The following is a 16088-nucleotide window of genomic DNA, read 5'->3' as shown; positions in this document are numbered from 1 at the left end:
TACGGGAAATCCCTCGTGAAGATTCGTGTCTCCCTCCGGTTGTACACGTATGAGGTAAAGTTTTTGATTATTTGATATAAGTCGGTGCTCTTAAATGCATCGACTTTCGATATAACATTTCTCAATTATATATTTTACAGTTTTATAAAACTAGAATAAATCGATTGATGAAGACTTTCTAAGGTCTTTTAATGTACGAATGTAAATTAAATTCGGATAAATTGACTTCGGATAAACATTATGTTTCTGTACTCGCATATTTTTCTCCGTGTCGTTAAATGACTTTATTCTTGGAAAAGTTCTATAATTTACTTGACAGCCCTAATCACTTCAGGAGTATTATCAATGAATTAACTAGAATTTACTAGTACATCACTAAATTATGATGGCCTAGTTCAGCATCAGCCTACGGAGCTAGTCTAAAATAATAGACGTGTTGTACGGTATTCTTCCAATCTCTTACGTCTAAACGGGAATGTGCAAAAAACGGGGGTGTTTTAAAAATATTGAAATTGTTTTAAGTGAAGTATTTTATGGTTGAAATTGATCATAAAGAGTTATATTCATATTTTACCATGTAAGTGAAATGTTATTTTGCACAAAACAAGCATTTAATGCATTAAAACAAGTTGTTTACCTTTCCAATAAAATGAAAGTTGACTGACACAGACAACAATTATGCAAAGGGGAACAACTCGATATAATCGTTATAACTCGGCCTCCTCCGACAAACCTTCGAGATAGACCTCGTTATTCAATCGTAACAACTCGGCCATGGCCGAAATGTTCCGAGCGATTTAAAACTGTGTCCTGAAGCCTTGCAGGTGCCCTTCATGTATATATTGTTATGTTTTGACAGAATGAAATGAAAGAAAGCCGTCAAACTCATAATTATAAGTTGGATATTTATTTTTTGTGTACGGAACTAATATAAAATAACATTATCTGGTAATATTTCTTGTTTTTATGATATTTTATAGACGCTATATGCTTTAACCCGGAATCCTGATCGGAACAACTGCCCACTTTTGATACTAAACAATTTGTACGTGAAGGATTTGCCATATCAAAAACTTAAAAAAATCTGTCAACGTACAATTATTTGGACTACCTACGGAGCGGGAAGTCGTGAGCTCGATCCCTGGGCGCGTCATACCAAAATACGTTAAAAGTTGGTACAAGTAGCTCCCTAGTCCAAATAATTGAGCTAACCGGGTGGCTGGTTCTAGCCCACAAACACTACACTCCCTTGAATTTTCAAAAAAGATTGACAGTTTTTGCTTACTTGGCAACTGTACAGCAATCAACTTTTTCATTACCAAACATTGGTGTTGTAAAAGCAGATAAGGTTAATTTTGCTACAGCTGTTCATATTAAAACAAATAGTTGGCCTACCTTTATTGCTTGAAGTCATAAAATAACTAGAAGATCCCAGGGTTGTTCTTTCAGTTTCTTAAAAAGCTTTGTCTAATCATCACCAAATTTGGTCAGAATGTGTATGGGCATAATATCTTCGACAAGCTGGATAACCATCCATATCACTTAGTCACTTAAGAGTTATCGCCCTTTAGTTATAGAAATTGCCTAAAATTGGTCTTGTCTTATCAATTACTTTAGAAGCCTTAAAAATCACCAAATTTGGTCAGAATGTTAATGGCAGAATATCTTGGTCAGGTTCGATAACCATCCATGCCCTCAGTCGCTCCAGATTTATGACCCTTGAAGTGGCAAAAACTGTCTATACAGTGTCTGATCACTAAATTTGGCTAAACGTTCAACTTCTTTTCACCAAATTTGCTGTCCTGAAACTAGAATGCGCATATTTAGTGACAGTTGGTGCTCTTGTTATCTTTTGAAGTGATGGACTTTCAAGTGGTAGATTAGTTAATAGCAAGAGTTGTCTCATTTTTGTCAACAGCATCACTCTTATGGATGATCAAAAACAAATAAAATGCATTGTTCTTTGATGCATCCAACAAATATTTCATTCATATCAAATATCGTTCAGTTTTGTTATCCCCCGCCAAATTTAAGGTTCCTGGGAATATTGTCTTGGTGTTGTCCATTATTCCGTCTGTCTGATGTGTCAAAAACTAGGTCACAAGGTCAAATCTTAGAAAAAAGATCAAGGGGGTTATATTTATGCTTGGAAAACACAACAAACATTACATTTGGTCCAATATTCATGAAACTTGATCAGACTGTTTTCCTTGATCAACTCAAGGATTTATTTGAAACCAGGTCATCTAGTGTCAAAAACAAGGTCACTAGGTCAAATATTAGAAAAATTGTTAGGAACATACTTGAGACATTTATGAATCTATTAGAATGTTTGAAAATCTCGGTCATTTGGCCAAATCTTTGAAAAACATTGGAAACACTCTAGAGGCTATATTTTTGCAATATATTTGGTCCAATCTGGCCTTGATGAAATATTGTATTAGTTTGAAGCTTGGTTATATGGGTTCAGAATGTTACTTTATATATGATGCTCTTTTATTTCAAACAGTTGCAACCAACACTTTTAGAGGTTATATTCTTGCAATCATTTTGGTCCAATCTGGCCATGATGAAATCCTTTTATGACTTTGAAACTGGTCAAAATCTAGGTTTCTGGGTTAAATCTATATGCTCTTATATCCAATATTTATAACAGTCCATCACTCTGCGGCCATATTGCATGTTTTGATTGAAATATTTTCACCAACACATGATTTCCATGCCAATACCAATTCTACGAATTTGCTTGTTTAAACTACTATTGATTCTGCAAAATGCATCTATAGTTTAAAATGATGATGATATTGTTCAAATTTTTTAATGTTTCTTAAATCTTCATGTGATTTTGCAAAATAATAATAATAATAATAATAATAATAATAATATCTTTATTTTAAGAAGGTGACATATTAAGATCATGTACAAAACTACAGAATCTTATTTTCGATATGGCCCTCTGAAACAGAATGAAAATATGGCAAATAATCATAAGACAAACATGAAGACGATGCTAACAACGATGACGATGATGATGATGATTATAAGTATGCTGTTGATGCTGACGATAATGATGCATATGATGACATGATGATGATGTTGAATCAATATTAGACAGATACTCTCAGTTAAATATAATTATGAATAAAACATCACAATTTGTATAATCACAAGTTTCCTATGAGGTACTGTTTGACCTTTATTTTATACGTATTAAAGTTTTTTGATTCTCGTATTTCCAAAGGTATATTATTCCAAACAATTCTGCTGTAATATGTAAACGATGCTTTCATATAATTAGTACGAGGTCTAGTTTGCAAAACAATATCTTTGTGTGCCATTGATCTTAGCATATATACATTATTGTCTGAAACTGTTACTAATTCTGACATATATGATGGAGCCATGCTATTCAACGTCTTGTAAACTAATACTGCTGCGTGGTATTTACATCTATCCGAGAAGTTTAGCCATTTTAGTTCTTTAAATAGATTTGTTGATGAATCTCGTTTAGATTTACCAAGTATGATTTTTGCAATTCGTTTTTGTAAGTTATTTATTTTATTCACATATGAATTGGTTCCCTTGCCCCAGACCAAGCAGCCGTAATCAAAATTTGGCAGAATATATGCATTGTAAAACATTCGTTTTGTATCAGGTGTGAGGAAATATATTATATTTTTTAGAAGTGCAATTTTCTTATTCAGATTTTTACAAACATAATCGATTTGCACATGCCAGTTTAGTGTATTATCTATATACAACCCTAATAACTTTTGCACAACAACATTAACTATTTGAACATCATTAATACAAAGTTCAAGATTCCCAGTGTTTTTTAATGTATTTGCAGACCCTATTAACATGCATTTAGTCTTGGAAGGATGCAATGACATATTATTTAGTTGACACCACTTATTAACATAATTTAAATGATGTTGTAATTTATTTTGAATATCCGTCAACTGATATCCAGATTCATAAAGTGTTGAGTCATCTGCATATAGATCTATATTTAATGTTGGATGCATAACTGCAATATCATTTATGTATAAAATAAAAAGCAAGGGTCCCAGTATGGAACCCTGGGGTACCCCAGATGTAACAGTGAGTTTTTGCGATTTAATTTTGCCAATCTTTACAATTTGGTTTCTATTTTCAAGATATGATTTAAACAAATTCAATGCTATTTCAGAAAAATGATACAGTTTCAATTTATAAAGAAGAATTTCATGATCAACTAAATCGAAAGCTTTTCTCAAATCCAAAAATATCGCACCAACTAGTTTACCACTGTCAACATCTTTAAGCCAAGTATCTATAAGTCTTATTAGAGCAGTGTTACATGAATGGTGTTTTCTAAATCCAGATTGTGTTTTGTGTATGACATCGGTTTTCTCAAAGTACAACTGTACCTGTGTCGCTATATGCCTTTCAAAGATTTTTGATATAGTTGGGAGTATTGAAATGGGGCGGTAATTATTGGGGTCCTCTTTGTTGCCCGACTTGAAAATTGGTATTACTCGTGCTTCTTTCAGTTTATCAGGGAAAACTCCATGCGCTATACTACTGTTGATAATTGATGCTATACAAGGTGTAATAGTATCACCACATTGCTTCAAAATTTTGGGGCCTACTCCATCTATGCCTGTGGCCTTTCCAACATTTAATTTATCAATAATAGTATGGACTTCATAAGGGGTAATATGTTTAATCTCAAACCAATTTGTACCTAGTTTTGTATCTAGAATATGTTTTAAGTTTCTAAAATTTGTATTCAAAAACTTTGTTTTATTTATAATGTTTGAAATGCTTACAAAATGACTGTTTAATTCGTTTACAATATTTGACGGATCTTCAACCGGAAATTCATTAAATGTCATTTTATGAGGTAATGCTGTCACAGTTGATTGATTCAAATGTGAAATATCTTTTAGATTTTTCCATAAATATGTCGGATTTTTATTGTCTTTTATTGCATTGTTGAAAAAATTCTTTTTACTTTTCTTTATCATAGAAGTTACTTTATTTCTAAGTATTTTATACTGGTCTATGTTGCCAGTTTTTCGGCATTTATCCCTGTGATTTATTATAGATATAATTTCCTCAGTAAACCAATCAGGCTGATTCTCGCGTTTCACACGTTTATCTTTGACTGGGGCATGTTTAGATAAAATGCCATTTAGAATTTCATAAAATCTTTTCAGTGCATCATTGGAATTTGACAATGAGTCAATTTCATCCAGTCCTGAAAACATCAATTCTGCCTGAAAAGCTTCTTTTTCAAATTTCTTAAAAGATCTATATTGTATAACTGTATGGCTATTAGGGGCCAATTTTGGTAATTTGTCTGTAATAGAATGTGTGAAACAAACGGGAAAGTGGTCACTTAGTGATAAGTGAGACACACACCATTCAGTTACATGATTACTCATATTCGTATATAAATGATCTATTATAGTAGAGTTATTTTTTGAAATTCTTGTTGGTGATTTGATTAATTGTTCCAAGCCATACTTCGTGGTAAGATCTGCCCATTTAGTGTTGTTATATTTGCCACTTTCCGGCGAATAATTGATATTAAAATCTCCAATTAAATGAAACCCAATATTAGAACTATCAGCTATTTCTAACTGCTTATCATATAAGTCAATCCATTTTTGTTGGGAGTTCGGAGGTCGATAAATGAAATTGATTAAGAACGATTTGCAATATAGACCATTAATTTCAAGCCAAATCGATTCAATGTCATTTACCTCGAGATCTAGACGTCTACGGTACAGTATATTATTGTTCACGTAAACAAGAATACCCCCTCCCTTTTTATGTTCTCGGTCTTTCCTTTCAAACGTGTAATTCTTAACTTGCAGCATATTGTCATTGATATCTGCGTGTAAAAAAGTTTCACATAAACCTAATATATTTGGCGAATACGATTGACAAAGGTGGTATTTAATTTCCTCAAGTTTCGGAAGCAAATGACATACGTTTAAGTGTGCACACCGAACACCCTTCTTATCAAACATGAACACAGTGTCACCTTGAGAAGAGGCTGCTGGAGTATATGTGTTTCCATTTGTTTCCATATTTGTATTAATACACTGCGAATTATGACTACCGCCCAACACACTCGTGCAATTTAGTTGACAGCATTTTGGGCTTATTATGGTGCTTACGTTGTTATCGGTATCGGTAATAATTTTATCAGATTTAATATCGGTTCCTAGCGAGTTGACGTGACCGTATAACGCAACATTATTTTCGATACAATTTGTGCTAGATCTATTCTCATTTTGCCAGACGTCGTATGTTAGCTCAGAATGTATACTTTCGTATACTTTACTTTACAATGCATTTCTAGTTAATAGATATAATACTATTGATAAGAATAATTAAAAAATGGACTGAAAATAATGGGTTAAAGTGTGTTTCTTTATGACAAGTCACATCACTTACTCCTGGAAACCATTCCAAAATCCTTAAACTAGTGCTTGACATCAATTAATTACATTGCCTGCGACTATCATGATCATGTTACGTGTCTGTTTTGTCTATGCTGTCACACTTTTATTTCTGGTCTCTTTACTTTTGCATTTTCTATCCAATTTTTACTTAACTTAATCACAATGTTTGTTGGCAAAATATTTCACCCGAGATTGATCAACAGCCATATCACACTATTAACTCCAGAGTTATGGCCCTTGAATGTTTAAAATTGACCAAATTCAATTTGTCCACTCTCTTATTTGATCATTTCTTATCCAATCTCAACCAAATTGGCTACAATGTTTTGAGGGCATACTATCTCAATTGAGTTTGATCAATAGCAAGATTACAATATTAACTCTGTAGTTATCTGCCTGTATTTGTCAATAATATACTGATTTTATTTTGTGTTCTCTTACACAGGATCATAATATTAACTCTGGAGTTATGGCCCTTTAAACTCTCTGATCTCTTGAGCTTTGTTATCCAATCTTTTCTACCGTGGATTAGAATGTCTCAGGGCATACTATCTCAAACCAATTTTATCAACAGCCAGTTCACACTTTTCACTCATGAGTTATGGCCCTTAATAAATTGTCAAATTTTGACCAAATTCACCTTGACTTTCCTCTCATAGTCGAGCATTTCTTAATCCAATCATTACCAGATTAGGTGAGAACAATAATGGAAATACTATCTCATTTGTTTTTGATAAACAAGCAAATTGCATTATTATTACCCACAGTCAATTTTTGAAGGAGAGTATTGGGAAAAGTTTGTGGAACAACTTCTTCCACAGTTTTACAGGTACATGTATCATTCTGATACTGATACATGGTTCACATTACCTCCTGATTTGATTATTCTCCCTTTACCAAGCAATGTTTTGCTTGAGTGCATGGCCTAGCAATGGCCTAAGTTAACAAAATGTTTCAAAGGCAACATATCCAAGTCATTGAAATCTAGTTTTTTTAAAAGCCATGGTTAATTTGTATATATATATAATACAGAATTTTAGCAAGCCTGAAAAGCATAAAATTTCACCAGTGCAGGCCTTGATGTCCAGGTGCCGGATACTATCATGATAGTTCTTTTCTTCTGCCAAAGCAATTGTGGTATTTCAAATAACAAGCCACAGACATGCATGAGTTCTAATCTAGAAATGTTTTCTGTTTAAACAGGCCATGTCCTGGTTCCCTGAAAAAAGAACTCAGGACTCGTGGGTACATCGATTCTGTTCGAGCATACTGAAGTGTGGTCCAATACCTAATCATGTTGCATTTATCATGGATGGAAACAGAAGATTTGCAAAGAAAAACAGTATGGAAAGTGCAGAAGGTCATTTGAAAGGATTTGATAAACTGGCGGAGGTAATGTTGGTGCAGACAGACATTAAATAGACTAAACCTTGAGTAAAGATGTTGTTATATAATATGTGGTTAATGGAAATACTTATGCAGACTACACTACTTTTTGTATTAACAGGGTTTTTTTGGTGCAATTTACTGCCTTCTAAAGGCTGTATCTCCTTGCGAAAAAATGTCCATTTTTACCAAAATTTTATATATTTTTTTCCAATTTAATTAATGTAGATTACGTTAATGAATAAAAGAAACAATGAATTTCTTGAAATATAAACAAAAACTTGACAATACTTACTCTTTCACAGCATAATGTATGCATAAAAAACTTAGAACATGTATATTTACCATTACATATATTAGCTGTTTTGGCCTGATTTTGTATATTTCCCAAAGTCAACTTTTTTTCTCAATTTCCAAGGCAAAAATAATTCCAAAAAATCCCTGTATTATACTGTTTTCCATTTTGATTTTACATGATTTTCTTCTCCTTTAAAAACCATATGCATTTTTTTCCATCCCAAAACTTAGCTGAACTAAACAGAGTGCCTATAATATCTCCTCAAAACTTTAAGGTACTGTTTTGTCCAAGAAACCCAGGTTGAATGTTTGCTGAATCTAGTTTTCGGATAGGATTACCTGCAATGTTACAAAATTTATTTCTACTTTTTATACATGAAAGGAAAGTTAAGGAGAGAAAACTGCATATATTTTACAATGTTGTAGGCAACCACTTAAATATTGCCACGGTCTTAAGAAAAGAAAATTGCATAAATTTTACAATGTTTGTAGGCAACCACTAATATTGCCCCGGTCTTAAGAAAAGAAAACTGCATATATTTTACAATGTTGTAGGTAACAACTGTAAATATTGCCCCGGTCTTAATGAGAGAAAACTGCATACATTTTATGATGTTGGAGGCAACCACTGTTAATATTGCCCTGGTCTTAAGAAGAGAAAATTGTATACATTTAACAATGTTGTAGGCAACCACTCTAAATATTTCCCTGGTCTTAAGAAGAGAAAATTGCATAAATTTTACAATGTTGTTGGCAACCACTGTAATTATTGCCACAGATTTAGGAGCAAGTCATTGCATACATTTTATTGCCCAATAGGCATTCACTGTGAAGAGTTCAATGGTGCTTCAAGGGTATGAAGTATACAAAAAGAATCTTTCATTTCATGATATTGAGATAGTTACATCAAACCTTTGTAGATAAAAGAAAATTTGAAAAAAATGTAATCTTTGCATTTAACTTCCCACAGACATTGGAATGGTGTCTACATCTCGGCATCAAAGAGGTGACGGTGTATGCCTTCAGCATCGAGAACTTCAAACGCTCGCGAGATGAGGTGGATTGTCTTATGGAACTAGCTCGACAGAAGTTTGCCAGGCTACTGGAAGAAAAGTATGACTTTTCAATAGTACAAAATTTATTCCATATTTATAAACAATATTTACCTGCCAGTCAATTGTGTAATACTGGTTAACTCTCTGCTTTGGTCAAATGTAGCCCAAATGTTTATTGATTGGTCAATCTTTATCCAATTAATACTATAATTTAATAATTTATTAGTATAAACAAATGAAATCTTTCAAATGTGCAAACTGGCCAAAATATAACCTCAAATTCTTATACAATTGGATGCAGCTGGAGATTAAGTAGTACTATGTACTGAAATACTCCCCCTTCTTTGAGCTCATAACATGGTTGTAATGCATAGATCTAATAAAATGTAATGGTAAGCAAGGTAAATATTGTGTGAAATAATAGTGATAAAAATAATGATAACTTTTAGCTAAGACGACACCCATTTTCAATGTAAGCTAATGAAAATATTTTTGAATATCCAGTGGTTGCAAATTTGATTTAATTTATTGCATCATCACACATATATTAACAAATAATATTCTCTGTTTACATAAATCAAATTCTGAATAATCCTATATAGTAAAGAATCATAAGGGCCCATTAAAAGTGCATTTTCTGGCAAGTGCATATTACAGTTATCCATAAAGCTAAATGCATCCAGGATGTCATTAAGTTGGTATGTTAAGAGTTCTGTTCATTCAGAGTTTATATGATAAGCTTTGCAAAGATTTCAGTTAACTTGTCTTTGACAGTGCCCTACCGTTAATTATGTTTTAGTACAGTAAATAGAAAAAAAACAGTACCCCGGTAATTGCTTTAAATATTGCCAAAAGAAGTATTTTTTCGTGATTTCCCTGTTTATCTGTAGTAAATTTGAACCTTTGTCACAGCCATGGAAAGTGTAATTGCAAAAAAGAGAGAGCAAGGCATAAGTAAATAATTTCACATTGCAAGTTTTTAACAATTATCCCATTTCATCAGTCAATTCTCCTGTCTAGCATTCTCTAAACGCTGTGATAACTGAGCTTTAATGTTACATTTAGGGAGTTAATACAGAAGCATGAAGTGTGCGTACGGGTCCTCGGGAACCTGGCCCTGCTGCCAGAGGATGTGCAGAGAACTGTGGCAGAGGTCGTCAATCTTTCCAAGAACAACACCAGGTAAACAGCAGTAGCTAATTGTATGAAACTGGACATTTCCTTGTTTTGGTCAGAGTAAGTCAAAATGTTTATTGATTGGCCAATGTATATCTATTAATTACTATTTTCCAATCACATCATTTAAATTTAAAAATTGGCCAAAAGGTAACATGTGGACAACTTATCAAGGTTTAAAACAATTGGCTGCGGATTGACCGAGGGTATATGTCAAAAACAAGAGGACTGTTTAAGGTGTATATTGCACCTAGATTAGAAAAAATATTGCTAAAACCATTTAAAATGAAATAAAAAAAATCAGACATAACTGCTTATATTAGAAAAAGAGCTACAAAAAATTATTTTAATGTTTTCCATTGACTCCTGTAGATTTGTCATTTCATCAGACTGAAAGAAAACATGATATTCTAGGGCCAAATTGAATGTGTGTTTCTCATACACATCACGGGAGGAGATCTGTACAGCCATGAGGGAGCTCGCGGAGGGTGTAGAGCAGGGACTCATCAGAGAAACGTATGTTACTTATGGTTTTAATTTCTTGGACTTGAAAGTTCAAAAAAATACAATGATACAGTTGGACTTACTGCCATCTTTAATAATGAAGTGGTTTTAAGGCATTAATTCATTCCAAGATCAAATTTAAATTCAATGCAAGATTTTGGTTATGTCCAAAAACATAAATTCCTTTTGTGGTTTGCAAAAAATGCATCTTAACAAAACCATTTTATCACGTGTTTCAGCAACATACATGTATCAGACAAAGCTGCTGATGCACACAGATCAGTCTAGCTAAACAAATTGTTCCTTCACTTAACTTACATTGTATAGTATACATTTAGCTGTTGTGTATGTTTCAGTGATGTATCTGAAGAGCTACTGGAGCGCTGCCTATACACAAATCAGTCTGTTGAGCCCGACCTGCTCATACGCACCTCTGGTGAGGTCCGCCTTAGTGACTTCCTTCTCTGGCAGGTATGATATTTGCTCAGGAGATATTGAATTTCGTCAAGCTAACGGTTTACTTGTTGTTGTACCCACTTGCAGTGAGCTAGACATGGGTGTCACAATGTCAGTTGGGTGTATGCAAGTGCGTACATCCATCTAAACTGAGCTTTGTCAGGACTGTTTATTGTCCTTGCGTTATAGTGTTTCAAAAGACTTTCTAAAAGGTTCATCATGATGTAGAGGCACGTTGCGCATAAGACCTAGGTCTGTACCTTAAATGCTCAAGGTCAAAGATCGAAATGATCCTTGATCGGTCTGTATCTTGACCATTCATTATAGGATTTTTAAAAAACTTGCCATGAAGGTGCAAAATGGTGTAGGGTCATGCCCTGCACAAGACCCAGGTACGTACCTTAATGGTCAAGGTTAAAGGTCAAAGGTGAAATGATCCTTGTTTGGGCTGTATCTTGACCATGCATTATAGGATTTTCAAAAAAACTTGCGATAAATAGGTTTACCATGATGTGGTGGCATATCATACACAAGACCCAGTTCAGTACCTCAAAGGTTAAAGTCACATTTGGAGGTTAAATTTCAAAATGAGTAGGACTGGTCTGGACTGAATCGTATCTGGGACAGTCTCTTAACCATGCGTAGTTTCGCAGGTAATGTATTGTTCAACTCCATGTTATTCTGTATAGAGCATTATGTCTGTGTCAAAGGCTCTTTAAATGGGCTCAATATGTCACCATTTGGCTTCTAGATTTTATTTTACTGAATGTAAAATGTGAAATGCATATCCAGCCTTGATTCTGTCCTGCCTGCGAAGCACGTATGTGATTGTCAGTAGATGACCCTCGATTTGTCAAATGTCACCCAAACTGCTGAATTCTATTTTTAATTTATGTATTTTTCCCCATGATAATTTTGTTTGATAGTAATTTGAATGCCAGCAATAACCTTTGATTGGTTAAAAAAAGTATTGATTTACAAGGCAAGTTTCTTAAAGCTTGCCTAAATATTACCTGCAAGGTTTTAACTGCATTATTATTTATATCATTTAATGTATGGTAGCTTGATTTGTTCCATTAAATTTTATTAATTTTGCTGCAACATGAAGCGAACATGTTATCTATCTTCTTGCTATTATATACTTTAGTAATTCATTTTTATATACAGAGTACGTTTAGTGTGCTGTCATTCCTTGAGGTCCTGTGGCCGGACTTCAGTATCTGGCACATGTACGCTGCCATTCTTCACTACCAGCGGAGCTACGCAGGCATTCAGGTGAGCAGGATTGGGTGGTCATTTGGTTAATAAGCATCCCCAAAATTAAGTCTATTGACATAATACCTATAATTTAAAATGGCCAGTCGTATAACATCGAACATTGTCTCTCTAAATCGTACAGTTCTAGTCTTCTCTTGAAGGGTTCTATCTGTTACTTGATTGAATTTCATGACTGTTTCACTTTCAAAGACACAATGTGTGTAGGAATAATATCTCAAACATGCCAGTGTCTTGCCCGCCCATAAGCCTGAATGTCTCGCGCGCCCATAAGTTCTTCTGAAGGTTCTTGAATTGCCAGCTGTTTGCAAAATAAGCACTGTCTGTTAAGCGAACAGCTAGGGATGTTTTGACTCATATCACATGTTCTGAATGCCTAGATTGAATGTTGATACTTTCTTCTATTTTATTACATTTTGTAAGCTTATATCGTATTTGAAAAGAAAAAAAAAGTAGAACTATTGTCCTAGCCTTGGTGTCATCAGAGTCGTCGTGCAAACATGGCCATGACTTCATAATCCTTTAAAATATTATCATAAAACTTGTGTACACACATTACAAATGAAAATATGCACACATGTTGCATGCCCCATAATAACCTTGGCTTTAATAATTGTAGAGTTAAGTCCCTGGATAGTTTGAAAAGGGGTACTTTGGTCATAACTTAATAATAATTCAAGATACAGTATTCACATAAAACTGCTTAAACATATTATCAGTGTGAATGTGCAAGGGTAGCAAGGCCCATAACTCTTGCTTGAATAAGTGTCTAGTTATGCCCCACATTGACATTGAAAAGTACAGAGACCAGCATTTGCTCAACTTTTCTTAGTAATCAATGAGTATCAGGTGGCACATCAGATTTAATTGATTCTTTGTAACTATGTTTGCATCTTCAAAATAAAGAACATCCCTTGTATTTCATAGGATGCAAAGGAGGAAAATCATCGCCTGAAGGACCAACTGAGTCAAGAATCTGATAAAGAGAGCATCCTTCAAGAGACAATATGTTCCTGTGGTGACAAGGACCAATCAGAACAGTGTTGCCATAGTGATAAATGTGACCTTGACCTAGTGTCCCTTAGAGATAAGTTGAACCGGTTTGTGGGGGAGAGGAAGCAGAGGGAAGAAGAGTTTATACAGAAGCTGAACCAGAAAAGAGACGCATTTTTAGAAAATAAGTTACCCGCGAGAGTCAAATGATGTTGCAATTGAATGATTTTTGTATTTAAAAGGACTGTTTTAAACCCCAATGTAAATAGAACATCTAAAACAAATGTTATTTATTTAAGTAAAAATGCTGAAATGACTTTAAAGCAAAGAGCAGCATGAATGTGTTTGTGGATCAAATGTATTTATGTAATCACATGCCTGACTAGCATGCAAGGATGGTCAAAGTGCATTTCCCTTTAAAGACTATGTGTGATTCATGCTAATAGCAGCTTAATTAAGCTTCTATAGAGCACAGTTAATAAAGCAAACAACACACCTCTTACATCATATTATACTAAAGAAGTCAATATTTAGAAAATTGATTTTGTTGCAGACGCCTCCTTGGCTTATATCATCACTTTTTTATTCCAAAATATGATTAGCTCTTTGTATATTATGAATCAATTTTGTTACATGTATATTAAATAATGAATTATTTATACAAGAATTATATGTGTTTATTCAGATTTCCAGTGGTTTATGGTTTTCTTAACTTCTTAATCATTAAAGATTTCAACATACAACTCCATGGATATGTTTACTTATAATAACATGCTCTTTTATGACGAGAAACTGATGGGATTTCAATGAAATTTTAAAAATCGACAGAAGGCAATAAGCACAGTTGTTGAGCAAGAAACATAATCCTTTCCTCAGGTATTACTGAGTTGCCTCCCCTTTCACTTGTTAAGCATGCATTAACAAGAAGCTGCTGGTCGGGCCCATAACTCGCAGAAGTACAGAAGGGATTTAAATGGAACTTGATATATAGATAGGTAGCAAAGATAGCAATGGCAAAGCAGAAGAGCTTTATCGTATCTTGTAAGTTTACTTAATTATCTCCCCTTTACCACATTTTTATACTTAAATTTTTTAGTTGGAGCCAAACTTCCAAGTCTTTAAGATATTGACTTAAAACTTTTATTACTAATATAAGCCAGGAGTTAATTCATAGAAACCATAACTATGTTTTTTATAGTATATATATATATATATGTTATTGCTAATTTTTAGCTTGACAATTTGAAGAAATTGAGTGCAGTACTACTCAACCTAGTGGTTGGAGTTGCACCTTTGTCAAGGTTGTGCATGTAAGCAACTTGAAGTCATTATCTTGGCAAACATCTCCTGCATTGTATTCAAACTTTAGATCTGTATTTCCAACTATAAACCAACCTACTTAATGAAGCCATATAATACTAGTTTGATGTATTGCTTTGTGACTGTATACAATGGTACTCAACCACACAACAAACTTGAAAAACAAAGTTAGACAATTTATATAATGCAAACTATTGCCATTAATTATTTAAATTTGAAATTCTTGTTAAGGTTTTGCCACATTCAAGTCCATATCTCAGCAAAAACATGATGCATTGACATGTATTCCCAACTATCCAACCACATCAATCGAATAAGATTACTCTATATTGCATTTAAAGAAAATTATTACCCTTTATTATTTAACTTAAAAATCTGGTTTAACATGTAAGCACACATAGGTTAATATCTCAGCATTTATGCGATGTATTGCATTGAGACTGTACTCAACCATTTACACATACTTAAATAATCAATTAAGATCACACTATTTTCATATTATGCTTATTATGGCCCTTCAATATTTGATTTTGAAATTCTGGTTAACATTTTGCATGTTACCACATTCATGTCAATTTATCAGCAAATACAATATCGTCATTATGTATTGCAACGAGACTTTAGATGCATGTTTCCAACTATCCAAGCTACTTGATTCATCAAGTTAGATAACTCTTCCTTTTATATAACACCAATTATAAGGCCCTTAAGTCAAAATCTAAGCAACTACTTGGTGTATTGCACAGCAAACTTCAGACATGTGCTCCCAATCATCCAATCTTCATGTACTTGATTCTTATTTAGGTTTTACATGAAAACACTCACAGTTTGATATCTCAGCAACAAGGTGATGTATTGCATTGAGACTTTATACAACCATATTCAGCCTTCCAAAACTGCTAACATAACCACGTGAGATAACTATTTTTTAATAAAATGCAAATTATGGCCCAATATAGACAGAATATCTGGTTAAGGATGTGCATGTAACCACATTTAAGTCAATATCTCGGCAAATACATTATGTTATACATCAAAACTTTTGACATGGGATCATGTGATAAACCTTCTTAATAAGTAAAGTTTAATATCTCATGCATATAATGCAAATTATTGCCCTTTACTTTTCGACTGGTTAAGGTTTTGCATTTAAGCTATCAGCAAC

The 16088-nt window shown here is 33.5% G+C and overlaps 1 protein-coding gene across 1 annotated transcript; it reads left to right on the top strand.

The window, feature by feature from the left end:
• Window positions 1–9: 9 nt before the first annotated feature.
• LOC128236903 (dehydrodolichyl diphosphate synthase complex subunit DHDDS-like) lies at window positions 10–14289 on the top strand. The gene is made up of 8 exons (XM_052952036.1): window positions 10–54; window positions 7665–7853; window positions 9115–9257; window positions 10265–10381; window positions 10790–10891; window positions 11236–11350; window positions 12503–12610; window positions 13538–14289. The coding sequence occupies exons 2-8, from the start codon at window positions 7668–7670 to the stop codon at window positions 13811–13813; spliced, it is 1047 nt and encodes a 348-aa protein (XP_052807996.1). The 5' UTR covers window positions 10–54; window positions 7665–7667; the 3' UTR covers window positions 13814–14289.
• Window positions 14290–16088: the final 1799 nt, after the last annotated feature.

The sequence above is a fragment of the Mya arenaria genome, chromosome 6 (assembly GCF_026914265.1).
Source record: "Mya arenaria isolate MELC-2E11 chromosome 6, ASM2691426v1".
NCBI classification, from domain to species: domain Eukaryota; kingdom Metazoa; phylum Mollusca; class Bivalvia; order Myida; family Myidae; genus Mya; species Mya arenaria.
The sequence above is the reverse complement of the archived record's forward strand: the minus strand, read 5'-3'. Positions and strand labels throughout refer to the sequence as shown.

Excerpts from the sequence above, each read along its gene's own strand:
- LOC128236903 (XM_052952036.1), top strand. The coding sequence starts at position 7,668 with ATGTCCTGGTTCCCTGAAAAAAGAACTCAGGACTCGTGGGTACATCGA. Across the intron at positions 10,382-10,789 it reads CTTTCCAAGAACAACACCAG|GGCCAAATTGAATGTGTGTT; the intron begins GTAAACAGCAGT and ends ATGATATTCTAG. Across the intron at positions 12,611-13,537 it reads GGAGCTACGCAGGCATTCAG|GATGCAAAGGAGGAAAATCA; the intron begins GTGAGCAGGATT and ends TGTATTTCATAG.